This window comes from Phyllostomus discolor, chromosome 9, assembly GCF_004126475.2.
Source record: "Phyllostomus discolor isolate MPI-MPIP mPhyDis1 chromosome 9, mPhyDis1.pri.v3, whole genome shotgun sequence".
Taxonomy (NCBI): domain Eukaryota; kingdom Metazoa; phylum Chordata; class Mammalia; order Chiroptera; family Phyllostomidae; genus Phyllostomus; species Phyllostomus discolor.
Window position 1 is genome coordinate 99,610,615 of NC_040911.2, and position 17,472 is coordinate 99,628,086.

A 17,472-nucleotide genomic window follows, 5' to 3' on the forward strand; every position below is an offset into this window, starting at 1 on the left:
AAGGAAGGCTCGCGTGCCTGGCGCCTTATCAGAACCACCTGGGAGCTTTTAAAATTTCTGATTCTTCTGGCCCCACCCTGGAATCTAATTTAGTAATTCTGAGGTGGGTGGGGCCTGTGCCTCTTTATCTTAAAAAAACAAATAAAGAACACACACACACACACACAAATATACCACCAGGTGATTCCATGGAGAGCCAGTGTGGGAATGGGTGTTCTGGAAGATCTCCTTGAGTCATTCCAATCCATTCGTGCCTTTACACACCCAGGGTTTGTGTGTTGGATTCTAGGAGGCTCCGTTCCCTGAAGACCCAAGCACAGCATGACTCCAAGCCAGCAGCTCTTGGGAGAACTTTCCAGAATTGCTGGAGTCCACGGTTGAGCAACATATTTTGCAAATCCCATCCATGCCTGCCAGTATCGCTTTTCTCACCCTTGGCCATCGCCACGTCCCACCTGAAACATTATTTATTCTCCGTCACCCCTGAGCTGTATTTATTTGTGAAACCTTTAAATTATATCGAACTTTAGGTTGCCACCTCTTTCGCTAAGATAGAGGCAACCTTAAATTCAATAAAAACAAACCGTTTTTGAAAAGGCTAGCCAGGTACTCTTGGCCTCCTCAGCTTCTGAGCCTGAGAGCTGTGGCTTCTTGGTTGAAACATAAAAGTCAGCAATTGTTGGGCATCACAGATGCCCTTGCACCAAACTCAGACTTCCTCAGATCCAAAGGGGATAACCTTTCCACTCTGTGGTCCAGTGTCCTTCAGTGTCGTATCTACACCGCTGGACAACATCTGGGCACCCGTGTGACATGCACGCCACTGGAGCAGCCAAAAATCATCTCTGTGGATAACCGAGCTAATCCTTCTGCCATTGTAGCAGTAGAAAAATCATTCCAATTCATGAGAGGACACTCCGGAAGTGCAGGTCCAAGAACGTGTCGGTAGCCAGCGGAGAGATAGGTCTAGCAGAAGTCCAAGCGCCCCACCCCATTATGTAACCAGCTCCTGAGAAAGAGGAGAGATGAGAGGTGTACATTTGGGGAAGAACCCTAGAGAGAAGCTAGAGGACTCAATGATTCCTGTCGATTTCTGTCCTGATTTTGCTCAAGATCGAGTCCGGCTCCCGAATTCCCTCTTTCCCAGTTCCCAGTCTCTTGGGTGGTAGCATTTTAACCAAAGTCCTTTTAAAGCAAGGATCCCCTGGTATGCATTTCAGCATCTCCTGTGGTTGGGGCAGTGCCTGGCACCTAACTAATACAGTAGATGCTTGCTAAGTGGTTGAATGTAATGCAAACACCAAATCAACAGGCTCGGGGCTTCTCTAGCGGAGGGAGGGTTCACCGTGAACTTGACTGCACTCTCAGTCTTCTTTCTGTTTCGGGCATGAAGTCTGTACCTCCCAATCCCAGGACGCTGGTTCTTTGGGTTTTGCTCAATAAGCTACGGGCCCTAGCACAGCGCTCTGCCAAGTTCTGTTGGGTAATTAGAATTAATTAGAGTTAATACCCTTTTGTGGACTTTGTCATCTATGAAGTAGGGTTTTCCCTTTGTCAGTTGCTTAAGGACTGGGCTGGGATTGGGTGGGGTTGGGTCTTGGCAGAGCCCACACGGGTGATTTAAGGTAGGTGAGTTCGTTTGTACCGAGTCTGTGAGAAGGAGAAATGAGTCCTTGCTTCCCAGTGGGGATGTTTAAAAATGATGAAACAGCACTTTGCAAAACAGTGACAATCACTTATGGTGGCCGAGGAGTAAAACGGAAAAGTTACCTTTCCCGTAGCCCCAAAGGACGGTTCAGAAAAATGTTTGTGGGACCAGTCACCCTGGGTAATTCCCCTGCAGTGAGGACAGCGGTGGCAAGGTGGGTGGTCTGTAGGGGCGGCGCCCCGGACCACACCGGTCCAGCCTCGGCTCCGGCGGGCACACGGCGGGGGTGGGTGGTGAGAAGTGGGCACCGGCGACACCCGGTAAACGATGACCGCAGCAACCACGTCACCCCTCGCACTCCTAATGACATTCACATCTAAGCCCGAGTTGGCTTTATTACAGTTACAATGCTGGGCGTGTCTGATTCTAAAAGAACAAAGGCTTTTTTAGTAGGAGTTCTCCAACTGGAGTGAGCGGGAGAGTCACTTGGGGAGGGTGGGGACTGCTTGTTCAAACAGCAGGTCCCTGCCCCTCAGCCAGAGGTTTCAGACTCGGAAAGTCAAGGGCAGTACCGCTCATCCAGGGGCAATTTTGCCCCGCAGGGGACGTTGGGCAGCGTCTGGGGACAGTTTTGGTTGACGCTCTGGGGGGAAAGGGTCGGACATCCAGTGGGTGGAGCCCGGGGATGCAGCTAAATGTCCTTCATTGCACAGAACAGCCTCCACAACCCAGAACGAGAGCCCCGGAGGCCAACAGGGCCGGAGGTAGAACGTCTTGTCTCGGGTGAAGCCCGGGAAGGTGCGTCTCAGCAAGGCCTCTGGGGATTTCGGGGCAGGAAGCGGAAGCCCCCCTGAGCCTGCCCACTAGACCAGTGAGGAAGGCATCACTGTGAGCGCCCCCTTTCGGTCAGTACCTCCGTATCTAGGACTCAGTTTTGCCTTGGCCCACCCCTGGACGCCCTGCCAGGTAACCACCTTCCCTCCCTCCAGGGCCGGGTGAATTGCCCCTCCTGACTACACCTCCCGCCCCCGCCCGCAGCACTTGCCCCTTTAATTGTTAGCCTGTCCCGCTGGAGCGAGGGTTCCTTGAGGGCGGGGTCTTCATTCAGACCTGTCCCCGGCACCTGGGGAGCACCTGGCCCGGAGCAGGGCTCCCTAGCCATATGCTGGGTCCAGCCTGTGTCACCTTGAGCCACCCCTCCTGCAGTGAGTCCAGAGCCTCCCCCTCCCCCAGGCATGGTCACGGAAGCCGGCTTCAACATCTTCAGGGAGCTTGTGGCGCTGAAGCTGCCTCGTTTGTCTGCTTTCCATTCCTGCAGCAACCGCCTTGTCGGGCGCTCCGTCTGTGCCTTGTTCTTTGCCATCATTTGGGGCGGGACAGCGAACACAACGGGAAGAAGGGAGGAATGGCGTGGGGAATGGGGGGTGTGACATTTTAAGCAAGGTGGGCCTCCAGGAGAAGGTGACATTTAAGCAACGACTGGATGCTCTGGACGACCAGTCTGCTCCCCCTTGAAAACGCAAACACTGAGAGGACCAGGCTCTTCCCTTTCTCCATGGCAGCTATGTCTCCAGAACAGGCACATAGTAGGTGCTCAATAAATGCCATTTAAACAAAGCAAAGAGAAATATATGTGATGAAATCCTCAACGAGGCTGATGGGAGATTTTTGTTTTTGTGGCCATCCACTGCCTGGAGAGAGGAGGGGAGGCACAGGGACGTTATTAAACTTCAGGGGGTGGGGAGGACATCCCCAGGGGCTGCTTGGGAGACCTAGCAGGTGGAGGTCATCACCAGACAAAGTGCCCTCTCCCTCCCCCGTTCAAAGCAAATCTAAGTTCTCACCCCCCTGATGTCGTTGATGGCCCCTGCTGGTGAGCTAGCCTGGCCCCCTGCAGCTCCCTTCCCAGCCCCGAGTTTAGCCATCACCCTGCCCCCTTTTCTCCCACACCCCCTCCCTTCTCACCACCTCCCCCAGGGGGGTCCCTGCACCGGTGGGCACGTCCTCAGCCCGGGGAAGAGGGCACGGGAAGAAGCAGGAGCAGGGGTGGCACGCCCGGCCCCCGCCCCCAGCCCCTCTCCCTGGTGGGACACTGTCCCTTTAATAGACTCCCTCTGCCTGGCGCTCTGCGGCTGGGGAGTAAATTTCTCCCTGTCATCAGGTCGCGGGGAGAGGAGGAGGAGTTTGTTAATGTTCAGTTTGTTCAGCGGGATCGATGTTTGCTGGCATCGCCTCGCCCTGTCTTGTGTGTGTGAGTGTGTGTGTGCGCATATGTGGGGGGTGTGAGTGTGTGTGAGAGGAAGCGAGAGTGCGTGCGTGTGTGAGTGTGTGTCTGTGTGTGTGTCTGTGTGTGTGAGTGTGTGAGTGAGTGAATTCCAGATTTTCTGTCTTTCCCAAACCCTCTCCTGCCCTCTTGCATATCACTCACAGGCGCGGATCTGACAGCAGCCACAAACCTACCGTGAGTGATCTCTCTCTCCCCCCCAGCGCGCATCCGCCATAGAGATCGGCCAGGAGGAGGAAGAGGAGGAGGGAAAGAGCAGAAGGAGGAGAAGAAAGAAGAAGAAGAAACCACTACCTTCCCGGGATTGCCTTTTTTTTTTTCCTCCTTATCTCTGCGCGCGCGTGTGCGTGCGGCGCGTGTGCGCCCCTCGTCCCTCGCATCCGAATCCGGTCTTGGATGTTTAATAAAGAAATCAAGTGTCTCAACAGTCACCAAAAAGCAAACAAACAAACAAACAAATTCCAAAAAAAAAAAAAGCAAAAACAAAAAGAGAGAGAGAAAGAGAGGAAAAAAAATTTCAAAACAAACAAACAAACAAGGCACAGCCAACCTCTACTTCAAACCAGCCGGCACCGGCCACCCCTGCCGTCCGGAGAGGGGGGTCTCCGGCCCGTGGTGGAGCAGTTGCAGGGGGGATCGTCAGGGGGACAGAGGCCGAGAGACGCCCCAGGAGCCACCGGGCAGGAGGCGGAGGAGACCCAGACAGGCGAGCGAGACCGCGGGCCCCCGCGCGCGGCTCGGGGCTGGGGCGCCAGAAGTGGGACTGGAGCGAAGTTGAGCGATGCCAAGGAGGAAACAGCAGGCACCCAAGCGGGCGGCAGGTAAGAGAACCGGCTCCGTTTCGGGGCTGCCCCTCCGGCTGCTCGGTGCACTGAGCCCCTCGCCTGCCCTCCTTGCCCCGGCGCCCCGGGATGCCACCCCCAAGCTTTGGGGGGAGTCATTCCGGGTGTCCCTCTCTGCCCCGATGAGAGAACCCCATCCTCTCTCGCCTTCTCCAGTCTCCCAAATCCTCCCCTTTCCCGGCTCTGGTTGGGTGGGGGTAGCTATCCCACCGAGCCTTCCCTCCTTCAACTTTTTTTCCCCTACCCTCTACCCCACCCCTAACTTTCTGCCGGTCTGTTTCTTGCGTCTTGGGCCAAAGTTGGGTTGAGGATTTGGGGTGCGGAGGAGGGAGACAGTCCTTTCACCTCCTCATCCCTCCGTGTGGCCAGTGCCAGTGGCTTCTGGCCTGGAGTGACCGTATTTCCTCTCTCCGGGGTTTGGGGCGCCGAAGTGTGAGCCTTGCCCAAGCCCAGGCTGCCGGCTGCTGGCTTTGGGGCGAGCTGTGGGAGTTCAGCTTAGATCGCCAAGGTGGAAAAAACCACTTCAGGAAAGGCACGAACCTTTGAATACGTTTGCTAAAAGGATCCGCGTTTGGAAATCTAATCAACACTCTCCTTTCTCTTGGAAAAAAAAAAAAAGAGGGGAGGGGGAATGCCCCGCAGAACATTGAAACAGCTCTGGTGTTTCTTTGCCCAGAGAGAGTTGCAAACTTTGTAAATTGATTTATATGCTAAAGACTACCCCATCTGAATCCTCACTTGCCAGCACCCCCCCTAAAAAAAAAAACAAGAGAGGAACAGGTTAATGGATCAGTACAATAGCCCTTCTAAAGGATTTTTTTTTTCCTTTTGGGTTGCTTAATTGCTTTTTTAATAGTATGCTGGGGTTTTGTTTCTCGGAAGTGTAATATGAAAGTTCATTTTTCTCCTGCCAGACCCACCCACTGAAAAATCAGCTTTCCACTTGATTGCTAGTTTTGATTTGACATTTGATTGATCACCTGTCATCTCGCTGCCTTTGATCTATTCATTCTTGATATATATCAATAAATCACTCACCATGGTAACTCAAGAGTGCCAGTGACGCAAGCCTGGCCCTCTGGATTCAGAGCCAGACATGCACAATTATTATCTTGTTTGGCTTTTAATGTGGGCGTTTTTATTTCTTTGTGTCCTTTCGTTGAATCAGGGCTTTAGCAAAAAAGCTCGAGTTGTCTCTCCCCCCCCTCTGGCTCTGCCCTCCTGCTCCGGGCAGCCCCCCCCCCCTGTGAAAGGCTGGGCTTGGGCAGACCGACCACCACCACGTTCCCTTCTGTGTCAGCCCCGCGCGAAGCGTGAGGGAGAAGTTCTGTGGAGCAGTTTCGTAAACTTTGCAGAGCCGCCCTCAGCACAAATCCAAAGTTAGTTACAAATCTGGGCAAAGTGGGTGTCTGTGCCTGAACAGGCTGGACCACCAAGCTCAGCCTCCATCGTGGCCCGGTTCCAGCCCGAATGGCAGCACATGTGCTTAGAAATACCCACAATTATCTTCCCTTCTGAGCGCGGCATTGCTTCCGTAAACCGCGTGTGCACTGCTTGCAATCGCAGGCGGAAATATCATGGACAAAGCTCTGATCCGTGTGTTTTCCAATTGTTTCCTCCAGAGCAAAAGAATTCAAATGTTTTCAGCACCATGCACACTCAGGACTGGCCCAGGCAGCGAGGTGTGCTCTTCACAACTCTCCCTCTTTGGAAAACAATTCCTCCCTCCTATCCCTGTCTCTTTCGACATGGAGCCCAGTTATTTTTTTTTTTAAACTTAGATCGCCTTGCAATCTGACAGCTTAGGAGTGCACCCTGGCCTTCCAGACTCGGGGAGAGGAAGCCTGCTCTGCTCGTCCTGGCAGCAGAAGTATGAGTGCAGCTAGATTGTTAGAGATAACGCCCTCATTGTCGTCCCAAAAGAGAACCCTGGGCAACAGTCCAGCAAGAAGTGATACTGCCCTGAAAATTACTCTTTTTTTTCCCCCACCCCTTGTTGTTCCGGTAAAGGCCATCAACAACTAGGCAGTAATTTAAATTACCAGAATGACTGGACATGTCTCCTTTGGTAAGCTCATTACAAAAAGTGCCTTGCTCAGAACTGCACTACTCTGATGATCATTGTTTTCTGATCAGCGAGGATCCAGGTGGACGGCCCCGAATGCCGTATCACATTATTTAAATCAGGTCGTTTTCCTGAGGCCGGTATCTCCTCCTGGCGCTGGCTTGCCTGTGTACTGCCGGGTGCCTCTGTGTGTGTGTGTGTGTGGTGTGTATTAGAAAGTTGTGACTCTAGTTTCAGTTTTCCAGCCCATTGTGCTCCTCGTGTGTTTGTGTGTTTGTTTTCATGGCTCTTAATATTTTCGCTGAAGAAGTGGAAACCGCCGTCATGCTGAAAGGGAATAATTCATTCCGTGCACAATGAGGCTCCTCTTGGGGTATTTATTTGCTCACGTATTAATAAAGCGGGTATTTTTTTTTTTGCATGCGATGGTTCTCTCCTCTGAAGTCATCGATGCCGAGCGCCGCTTAGCCGAGGTGGTGGTTCCTGAGGAAAGTTAGCTACTTCGGGATTCTTTAGCCAGTTAACACCCAGGGCAATGCCAAAGGTGGGTTCTAGGAGCGTGGCCTTCCTCACTTCCTCCACGGCTTCAAATTAAACACGATGCACAACTGTAAGTAATTATTCCCATGGCCTGATGCTGAAAGCTAGTTTCGGGCTTGATTAATGAATAATGTAAGATAGAAAAAGCCTGCGAGTGAATCAGAGCTGGGACCGTCTCTCCCAAGAACTGTTGGAGGCAATCTGACTCCTTTGCGTTATTAGTTTTAAGGTCCATGTTTCAAGGAATCAATTAGAGAACTTTCTGATAAAGCTGTTATCCAGATACCCTGCACGAGAGGATATTACAAGTGGTGGGAGATTTTAGTCCCTGTGTGCTACATCTCTCTGCCCCCCTGGAAGAGGAGAAATGTGAGGTAGGCAGTTCTCTTTAAGGAAACAGCGAAGTCAGAACATTTCCCTCCCAAATGCCATTCCCCCTGGCTTTCTGAAGCTGCGCTGTGCTCCCATACTATTACTTCGGGCAAGAAAAAAAAAGTTGAGAGAGCAGCCTATGGCACCCCAGGGGTTTGTGGAAAAAAAAACTGCAGAGTTCTCTACACCAGCGTCTTCCCCCCTACCCATTTTAGTGTCGATAGAGAAAATGGCAGAAAGGTAAAACAAACCAGAACAGATTGAGATTTGTTTGTATTTTCCAGGATGCAGATTAGTTAAAAATGTGCAATTGTAGGCTCGTACACCGCCACTTCTGTGCTCGACCATCCGCCGTGGTCTCTTATACACACGTGTGCAATACATATTTTATCTCACCACCCCGAACTACCGCTTTTATATCATGCCAGCCGGTTGCGATTCAATGCAGGATCTTTGGGGATCGTCTCCACGTGAATATCTAACGTGTGTGGAAATGCTGGGAGCCTGCTCCTGCCCACCCAGAGGGGTTGAAGTGTTTCCTTCTTGCCGGCTCTCAAAAGCTACCTGACAACGCAGATCTCGGCAAAGTCTGGCAGGAGAGAACAGCTCCCTCCATTTATATTTTGTTTATTTAATATGGAGATGAATAATGCAGATTTTGTTTGCATGAATGTCCTTGTGTGGCAGTAAACAGTAGACTATTAGCAATCATTACTTAAAAGTTGCAATTTGCACCTTAATAGCACAGGTTATTTACATGGGAAGCATATTCAGCAGGGACAGTTCTGAGTCCTGCGGTGGAGCACAGAGATGGCCAGAGCGGCTGCCTTGCGACCTCACGGCAGCAGTGACTGCGTTAACCAGGGAGGTCTCCGGGCGGGGAGGGGACAGGCAGCGCAGGGGGAAGTCTACCTTTAATTTATGGGCATGAGGGGTGAGCTTCCAGAGAAAAGAAGTCGGGGGTGGGGGGGTGCACAAGGGACTCTGGACCTCTCACTTTGTTTAAACAGAACTTCAGAAAGGCAAGTTGCTCTCCTGGAGATTTAACTACCACATGCTCTCCACCCCTTCCCTTACCCAAACAGTATGTTTTAGCAGAATTTATGATGGAGATAAAAAACACACCCCCCCCCCCCCCCCCCCCCCGCAGGGGCCCAGAACAGCATCAACTCTTCGGGCTGTCCTGGTTATTTAAGGCAGATCCCTGAGAAAAAAAAAATGAAGGACAGATACCTTAAAAACGCATCCTTCTCCCGGTGTTTGGGATGGAAATTGATTACTTAAGTGGTCTTCTCCCCGGTCCCCCCTCGATTTCCTTCTTCCACCTCTCGCTTCACCCTTAAAGACTCGGATTGAATGGGACATTTCAAAAGCCCATTTGTTTTAGGCATTTATTGATTTCATTTTTAATCTGCCATATCAGGACACAATACATTAACCCTAATCAGCAGATTGCAAGTGACAGGGAGTTCGAGTGGAAGGAAGGCAGGTAAGGTGGAGGGCGGGGGGCTCTGAGGAACTTCTCCACGATGAAACTCTCCTTGAGGCTTGGGGGTTGGACCTCGGAGCCTACTTTTGAGGGCAGTAGAATCATTCTTCATCCAGGCTATGCATTCATTTTCCCAGCACCATCTCGATGCTACTGCTACCCTTGGGGAAACTTTCACACCCAACAAATACCTCCGAGGCGTCTTCGGCAGATCTGTCCCTGGGAGCCTCTTGCCTTTTGTCACCTTCTCCAACGGAGGTTATGCTCTCCTTTCCCCCCAGCTGCCTCCTCACTCATTGGAAGGAATTTCTCCAAGTGGATGTTACCTGGGGTGGTCTGGTTCCCTTCCCGGTGGTGTGGGGACCGCACTCGCAGCTGAGCAGGTTTTAAAGGGGCGCCCAGCCTGGCATTATTTAAGGCCATTGGTAGGACGTGCTTCTGCCTATCCCTGTGGCTGAGCTCAGGGACACTAGCCAGGAAGTAAACCCAGGCCCCGTTCCCGTCGGGGCTGGGCCTGTAATTAGCTGCCATGGCCCGAGAGTGCAGCTCCCTTCCCATCACTGCATCGGTACTATCAATTTTATTTAGGTATGTCATGGTCTGGGAAGACTCAGCCACTATTTCAAAGGCGATGCCTGTATCCCCCCCCCCCCAAGTTCCCTTTCAAAAGCACAGAACTGCCTCGCAAATTCTATATTAAGACCAGGCATACACAGAGTATCATTTTCGTTTGATGCCGAGTCAGTTGGAAATACATTAAACTAACAGTTAGAGAATGTCTTGCGTCGCTTCCCTGAAGCAGTGCTTTTCATTACCTCTTTAATTACAATCAAATTGAGCGACTTTTATAAAGGAAAAAAAAATCACAGTGGTATTAAAAGAAGCTTGGCACACAAATAATTTCATTGCTTCGCGGGTTGAGAACGCTGTTATATTTTTATTTCTTTGGGAGAGATGTATTTTCATCTTCTAATATTGTGATAGCTACAGAATGTCTGTTCTGTCGTGTGCACAGGGAGATCCCCCCCACTTCCTTCCTGCCGCCTGCTCATCCTGGAAGGGGCTTTCACCTCCATTTTTTCAGTCCTTTGCAACAGTTTGCATTTCTTTTTTTCTTACTGGAAGTTTTGTAAGTTCCATTTCAAGTTAGGAAGTCTCCTGCTCCTTGGGTGACCTTCGGCAAGCAGCTCCTCGCTGGTGAGGGAGCTTAGTTATTCTAACCACACAAGTAACCACACAGTAACCTCCCTGAGGCTCTCACCTGGGTACCACAGGGAGGAAGGATGCTGTGTATTTGCAGGCCTGTATCAGCCACCACGTTTTCCCTGGATTTACAATTTCTTTTTTTTTTCCTACTACTGATCTTTTAGTCATTGGCTTTAGGAACTTTGTTCATGGAAAAAAAAAGGCACAGCATTTAAAGTGAGCCTGAAGCTGTTCTGGGCCTTGCGGAAGTGGCCATAAAAATTCGGGGCTTCACAGCCCCGACACTCACTTCCGGAGCGCGCCTGCAACTCCCCGGCCAGGCCCGCGTCTCCGCGGGCACATGGCTCCCACTCTCACGCGGACACTAATGAGCCTCTCCGGCCGGGGCGGGGGGGGGGGGGGCAGGGGGCGTCCTGTGGCTCATTTCGTCAGAGAAGCCCTCACGAGGGTGTCAGACCCGGGTCCTTTCTGGAGACGCCGTCTACAGAGGCAGACACACAGGAAAGAAACGTGAGATGCAAGTGGGAATGGCTGATATATTTGTTTTCCAGGCCAGCTCCATGGGTGAAATGATTAAAGAATTCGGAGGGATTTGAAAGCCATTAAAACAGCCACGCGGCATTGCCCATGGTGGCGGCTCTCGATCTTTCTGCATTCCCCCTCCGAGAAAAAAAAAACCCAAAAAACCCATGTCCTCTGGGCATCGTCAACTCTTCTGTGACGCCTGAAACTGTTTAAAATTTTAGAAATTAAAATTCAGGAGGCACGGCTAGACAATCCTATTATTAATACATCAGTATTATTTAGCGACACTTAACAACAGGAAAGTGCACAATGCAAAAGTTTTAGAGATAATTAGCTTAGAGGAATTACATGGGGGAAAAAAATACCTGAATCATATTTGAAGGCATTTGTCTTGGATTTTGCTCTTCTAACTGAGAGCTACCTTTTTATCTGTGTTGAAATGCTACTCAGCAATAAAAAAAAAAAAAGAAAGAAAAGAAAAGAAAAACTGTTGGTAGGCGCAGCAACCTGGATGCATCTCAAGGGGATTATGCTGATTTTTAAAAGTCAGTTCCGAAAGGTATCACGTAGGATATGATACGATTCCTTTTATGGAACATTCTGAAATGACAGAAGTATAGAGAATGAGAACAGATTGCCAAACGTCGCCGGGGGGTTAGGGACTCCGACAGCCAGCCCAGCCTCTGAGTGAGGGTGGGACGGAGGCGGGGCCCCGGAGGAAGGTGGGCGTGGCTGCGTGAGGCCAGGAAGGGGGTCGCCCTGGTGGTGCGGGAACTGCCAGTTCTGCACCCCGACTCTGGTGGTGGACCCACAGGCCCACACAGGCGATGCCATTTCATAGAACTAGTCGCACACACGGGTGTGCGTGCGCGCGCACACACACACACAAACCTGGCGAAATCTGAGTGGATTGCATCCGTGTTAACTTCTTCTTGGTGATACCGTACTAGAGATCTCGACCCAGTTAGGGGAAGCGGGTTGCGGGGTACACGGGATGTCTCTGAGTTACTTCTCATGACTGTGGGTCAGTCTGCAATGATCTTGAAGTAAAATGTTGAATTAAGAGGACATGGGGTAGGAGAGGTGGACAGTGGTGCATCATGCTCGGTCTTTGAGATTTGAGTCTAAGCGCACCAGGATGCGGAGGGAGGGGCTCAAGGGGGAAGCCACGTGATCTCACTGGGTTACTAGCGGAATGCGGGCACGTGTGCTTCAGAGGTGCTGTGGGCTCGGGCGTGTTGGCCCAGCCCCTCAGTGACGGCGAGTAGGATGTTAAAAGTGGGAGAGGTGTCACCAGGAGATAGGAACACGTGCGCAGGCCCTGACTGGTAGCTCAGTTGGTTACAGCATCGTCTGGATACGCCAAGGTTGCGGGTTCAATCCTGGGTCAAGGCACAAGCACCCAATGAATGCATAAATAAGTAGAACAACAAATCAATTTCTCTCTCTCTCTCTGAAATCAATCAATCAATCAATCAGTAATCAGAACGCGTGCCCAGCCTTTATGGAGGGATGACCAGTGCTGGGGGGATGGGGCGGTGGGGCCGAGGAAGGGCAGTTGTGCAGAGCCAGGCGAATCTGAGGTCCAGCCGCATCTCCTGCCTACCTCGGGGGAGTTCCTCCATGAACCTCGGTGTCCCCCTCTGTCAGACGAAGACAGGACCGCTCGCCTCACGTGGTGGTGTGACAGTGAGATAACGGCATGTCGATGAAACCCCGTGGTGCTGTCCCTGGCACTTACGCTGCATCTTTCTGTTTAAAAAAGAAACGGTTTTATTCTCTTTCCCTTTTTTTTTTTTTGGTCTGTTTGTTTATATTTCTCTGTAGGAATGCCAGGAGAAATCTAGGCACCTGAATTAGTCCTTGGTACCTATTAGGCACTAAATAAATATTTCCTGATGAATGAATAAATGAGGCTGTAAATAAGCGAATGAATAAATACTTTAATTACTGTATTACTTTGTATACTAATTAATTACTTGCGAGCACAAGGATCTCTCTTGCACGTCTAACCGTTTTGGCAGACCTCCATGCCGATCGTGATCAGAGCTGCACTTTGAATATCGATCCGTTTAGGGACCATCGCTGCCAAAGCCTCTGATTTTAGTCCCAAACTTGTGTTTCCCTCATCGTGATCCCCTGCCTTCGGCTGAAGCAGTGATTCACCTTCTCGCGTTCAACAGTGTTTCCTCATCTCAGAGACAGTGCTCGCCGATGACTGAATTTGTAGACTTCTGCGGAGCCCCAGACCCTGGGATGGAGGAGCATCGCTGACCCTGGGGGTCGGGGGTCAGAGGTCAGCCTGGCCCTCTCCTCCCTGCAGGTGCTCTGCCTTCCTTCCCGAGCCTCCAGGGCTCCCAGCCTCCCCGGGTTTGGTGCCTCTCCCCCTCCCTTACCTCGCTAACCGGTGCTCATCCCCTGAGGCTCCCGGCTGCACCGCTTAGGGGCTGTTAAGCTAATAGGAGAAGGCTACAGGCTGTTTCCCCTGGATCGCCTTCTTCACTTTTTAATTGCCACCTTCAGACAAGTGCCTGGGCGAGGCAGGAAGAGAGGCCGCTGGTGCCTGTGAAGGCGTATCTCAGGACAAAGAGAACTGGAATCTCAGGGAACGCCGGGGAATTTGCGCTGCCTGCCTTAGAACCCGCATTTGCCAACGTTCCCGAAGCCCTGCCGTGCGGCAGGTGCTGTGGGGGTGCTGGCCCTGCGGCCTGGGCAGAGCGGACAACGTGCCTGCCTTCCGGAAGCTTCCATGTAGCGTGGCCGACGGGTCGCCAACAAGCAAGCAGATATCTGTGTCACTGCAGACACCTGTGTCACGGCATGCGAGGGCGTGGCATGTGCAAGGGAGGCAAAGGGGGTGCAGGGAGACGAGTGCAGTTCTCAGCTGGGGGCACCTCTGGAAGTACAGGGCTGGGGCGTGCTGGGGCCGGGGCGGGAGGAGCAGCAAGGAGGCCCGGTGCTGGAGCTGAGGGAGGGAGGGTGACGGGCGAGGCAGAGGGCAGGAACTGGAGTAAGGAGCTGAGGTCCCAGCTGAACCGGGGAGCCTTGGAGGACAAGGGGCAGAAAGAGAGCCAGTGTCGACTGAGATTTGTGCAAGGTCATTCTGGCTGCCATCTTGTTTGCCAGGAACCAAGCAGGTAGGCCACGTAGGTGGCTCTGGCACCTGCCCAGCCAAAAGCTGGTGACGACTTGGCCAGGCCGGGGGCGGAAGCCTTGGGAGACGTGGTCCGAAGGCAGACAAGATGTGCGCAGAACTGCAGGTGGTGTGACTGTCGAGAAGAAAGCTATACATTAAAAGGAAAATCTATGTTTATCCTATCCGTGTTTCTCTTGTTCTTTCTTTTACTTCTCTCCTTTTATGTATTAGGGGGTTCCTGCAAAGTGTCAGCGCATGGTTTTCCGAGCCAAAGCGGAAACGAGGGGAAGTGTTCGGAGCTGCATTTGTTCTAGAATTGACTGTCCAAGGGAAGAGGCCACTCTTTTCAAAGCTCGTCCTCTGGAGCCCTGGCCTCCTGGCTTCACTCTCCTCCCCTCCTGCCCAGACAGTGCAGCGTCAGGGCCGAGGGGTGACCCCCACAGGCAGCCAGGGCTCCATCTCCCTCTGGGGGCTCGTGCCCTGGCCGCGTGACCCGCACACCGTCACCCCCACACCCCGACTCTCAGCGTCCTCCTGGCAAAGCAGACCCACTGAAAGCACTTCTCCTCAGGTCTGTACAGGGATTCACTGGGATAAATCAGATAACGTGCTTAGCCCAGTGCCCGGTTCCTGGGAAGCGGTTAAGACGTTTTAGTCAGGATATTAGTAATATCCTGTAGTAATATTAGTAATAGCCAGTTAGTAATCCTCTCCTCACCAGTAAAATGAAAAACTCCCCCTTGGGTTCTTGGGAGGAGCAAAGTATCAACACCAGCAGAGCCCGAAAAATAGCGCCCCATACACAGTACGTGCTCAGTAACGTCCGATTCCTGAAGTCGCCCCGTGACTCTGAACTTGTGACCTCAAAGAGATCTCATGTCTTACCTGCTCAATGCCCACAAAGTCCGTCACATGGTTGGTGCTCATTAACCATGATTGGACGGCAAAGATGGTGGTGACGTGGCTGTCAGGAGTCCCCGTGGGAAGGCCCAGGGAGCGGAAGGTGCGTGTCTGGGAGAAAGGGTTGGAGATCACTAAAGGGGAGACATCGCTTCCTCCAGTGGGAGCCCCCGTGGCTCTCCCCTCTCCCCGAGCCCACCAAAGCTCTGTGCGATGTCCCAGTGAGGAAGGCAAGCCCACCCTGAACCTCCGTGGCCCCACTGCGGTGGTAGATAGTTTTAAGTAATGCCCAGTCGGGCCCAAGGTGAAACAACGTCCTCTTTCAAACACCGGGTCAGCCCCCTGATTTAATCGGTGAGAAAGCCTCACGGGGGTGTTAGCCTGTCTTAACCACCTCTCTCGCGCTTGTTTATCAGAACGAGCAGACCTCAGATTTAGAGACTTGAGCAATCAACGGCATCCCATGAAAAATAATAACACCCGGGTTTTCATTGTGCTGTTGCCATCATTTACGGCAAATGATGCCGGTTTCCCACTGACTGCAGTGGCGTGCATGTTCATTTTAAAATAAAACATGTGAGTAAGTACAAGAGGGATTCGTTATCAGGAAATGTGTGAGGAGAGCCGTGGTTGGGGGGCAGGATGCTGCACGAACCTCGAGGATGGGGCGGATGACGGGATGGGAGGACACCCGAGACGCCGGAGCCTGCGCAGGGCGCGGGGCAGGTGAGGCAGCCGGGAGCAAAGGCTGCCAAGTCACACTCGGGTCGGAGCAACGCCCGGAATACGGAGGCTTTCGTTAAAACTTCAGAAACCGTTGAAAATGAGAAGGAGCTTCCCCTCCCAGGATATCAGAGAGAGACCCGGGGAAGGCTTGACGGCCCGGGGAAGTGCAGATACAGGAGGGCCGGAAGTCATGTTCCGGCTCTGCATCTGGGGCAAACCTTCTCAGCCTTCGATCGGTATCCCCCTCGAGTGGGGAGCACGTCAAAACGCAAATCTCGCGGGCTGGGAACCAAAGTGTCCCAGGTTCGATTCCCAGCCAGGGTACATTCCTAGGTTGCAGGCCAGAACCCCCAGCAACCGCACATTGATGTCTCTCTCTCTCTCTCTCTCTCTCTCCCCCTCCCTTCCCTCTCTAAAAATAAATAAAATCTTTAAAACAAAAAAAACAAAAAAACCCCCGCAAATCTGCAGATCCCCAGGCCAGAGCCTATAGCAGTTTGGATTCCACAGGATGGGGCGAGGCCCCCGAATCTGCATATTAAGTATGCACTGTGGCTTTGAATTACAGTATATATGGGGGGTTTCCAAGTCCCCCCCACTCCTTTCTTCTTCTCCTTCTCTCTCCACACCCCCCCCCCGCCGCCACCAAATGCTAAAGTACTTACATATTTCAAAAATTATTTGCAAAGTCCATTTTCACTTTTTGCTTTTAGTCAACATAAAAAATATAAGTAGTCTCTCTTTCCACCCTCGCTCTCTCATGGCAACCACCTGTGTTTGTAGAAATGGTGGGGACCACTTTCTCTAATGTGTTAACCGAGAAATGTATCCATTTATGCACTTAAATACCTGGTCACAGCACCAGGCCTCGGAGCCCAGCGCATCCCTCGTGGAGCAGGGGAGGGACAAGCCATCCAGCGAGTACGGAACGGGGCCTCTGCCCGCAGAGGCGCCAGCTAGCACCCTGGGCGCCGGAACCGAGAGACGAGGAATTAGCAAAAGGGACCTCCCAGCGCTGGGGCTTTGTTTCCTGCACTCTCGAAAATTCCAGAAACCGTGTTCAACGGCCGAGCAGAAAACCTGGCTCCCTTCTTGGCACCCCTCCACCTTCGCGTTGTTATCCTTCTTGTGTTTCTCGTACTTACTTTGGTGCTTCCTCCTCCTCTTTTTTTTTTTTTTTTTTTTGGTCTTCCTGGATTCCGTCTGTCTTCCCTGCTTCTGCCCAGTAATCAGACTTCCAAGCCTTTTTCTCTTGAGCATCTGTGCCTCCATGGGCAAGTGTGATAGAAGTGAGGATACTGATAATGGTCATTGTCACAACAGCTACTGGTGATCGGCCTGGATAACACTGAACCGAGGCGTACGCACTTGGTGGTTGATACTTGCATCCACCGAGTATAGACAGGTCGTTTACATACAGTCTCCCCGCAACATTGCAGACATTATGATTATGATTATGATCGGCCTGTTAAATAGACCAGGAAGTTAGGGTTTGGGAGCTTCAGGTGGCGTGGAGATCACACAGGCTTTGAAATTAGGGTTCTGAACCCCAAGCCTGCCTCTCAGAGTCCACGCCCTCACACCACGTCTTGTGTCTGCTCCCCAAAATGTAATGTTTCAGGGCAAAGAGTCACGTAAATAAACGCTCACAGTCTAGTGCAGATACGTGGAGTTCAAGGGCATGAACTGAAGTTTAGCATTTCTTTCAAGTACAAGTAAGCCAATTGTGTCAAAGGCAA

General features: G+C 51.9%; 1 protein-coding gene across 2 annotated transcripts in view; it reads left to right on the plus strand.

Moving 5' to 3' along the window:
- Positions 1 to 3,826: 3,826 nt before the first annotated feature.
- The window catches only part of TSHZ2 (teashirt zinc finger homeobox 2), a 407,162-nt gene continuing 393,516 nt past the window's right edge, over positions 3,827 to 17,472 (plus strand). For both annotated transcript variants that reach the window (XM_036009972.1, XM_028524305.2), the window contains exon 1: positions 3,827 to 4,753. In XM_036009972.1, coding sequence (XP_035865865.1) covers positions 4,714 to 4,753 — 40 coding nt within the window. In that variant the 5' untranslated portion in view covers positions 3,827 to 4,713. The remainder of the gene's footprint in view (positions 4,754 to 17,472) is intronic.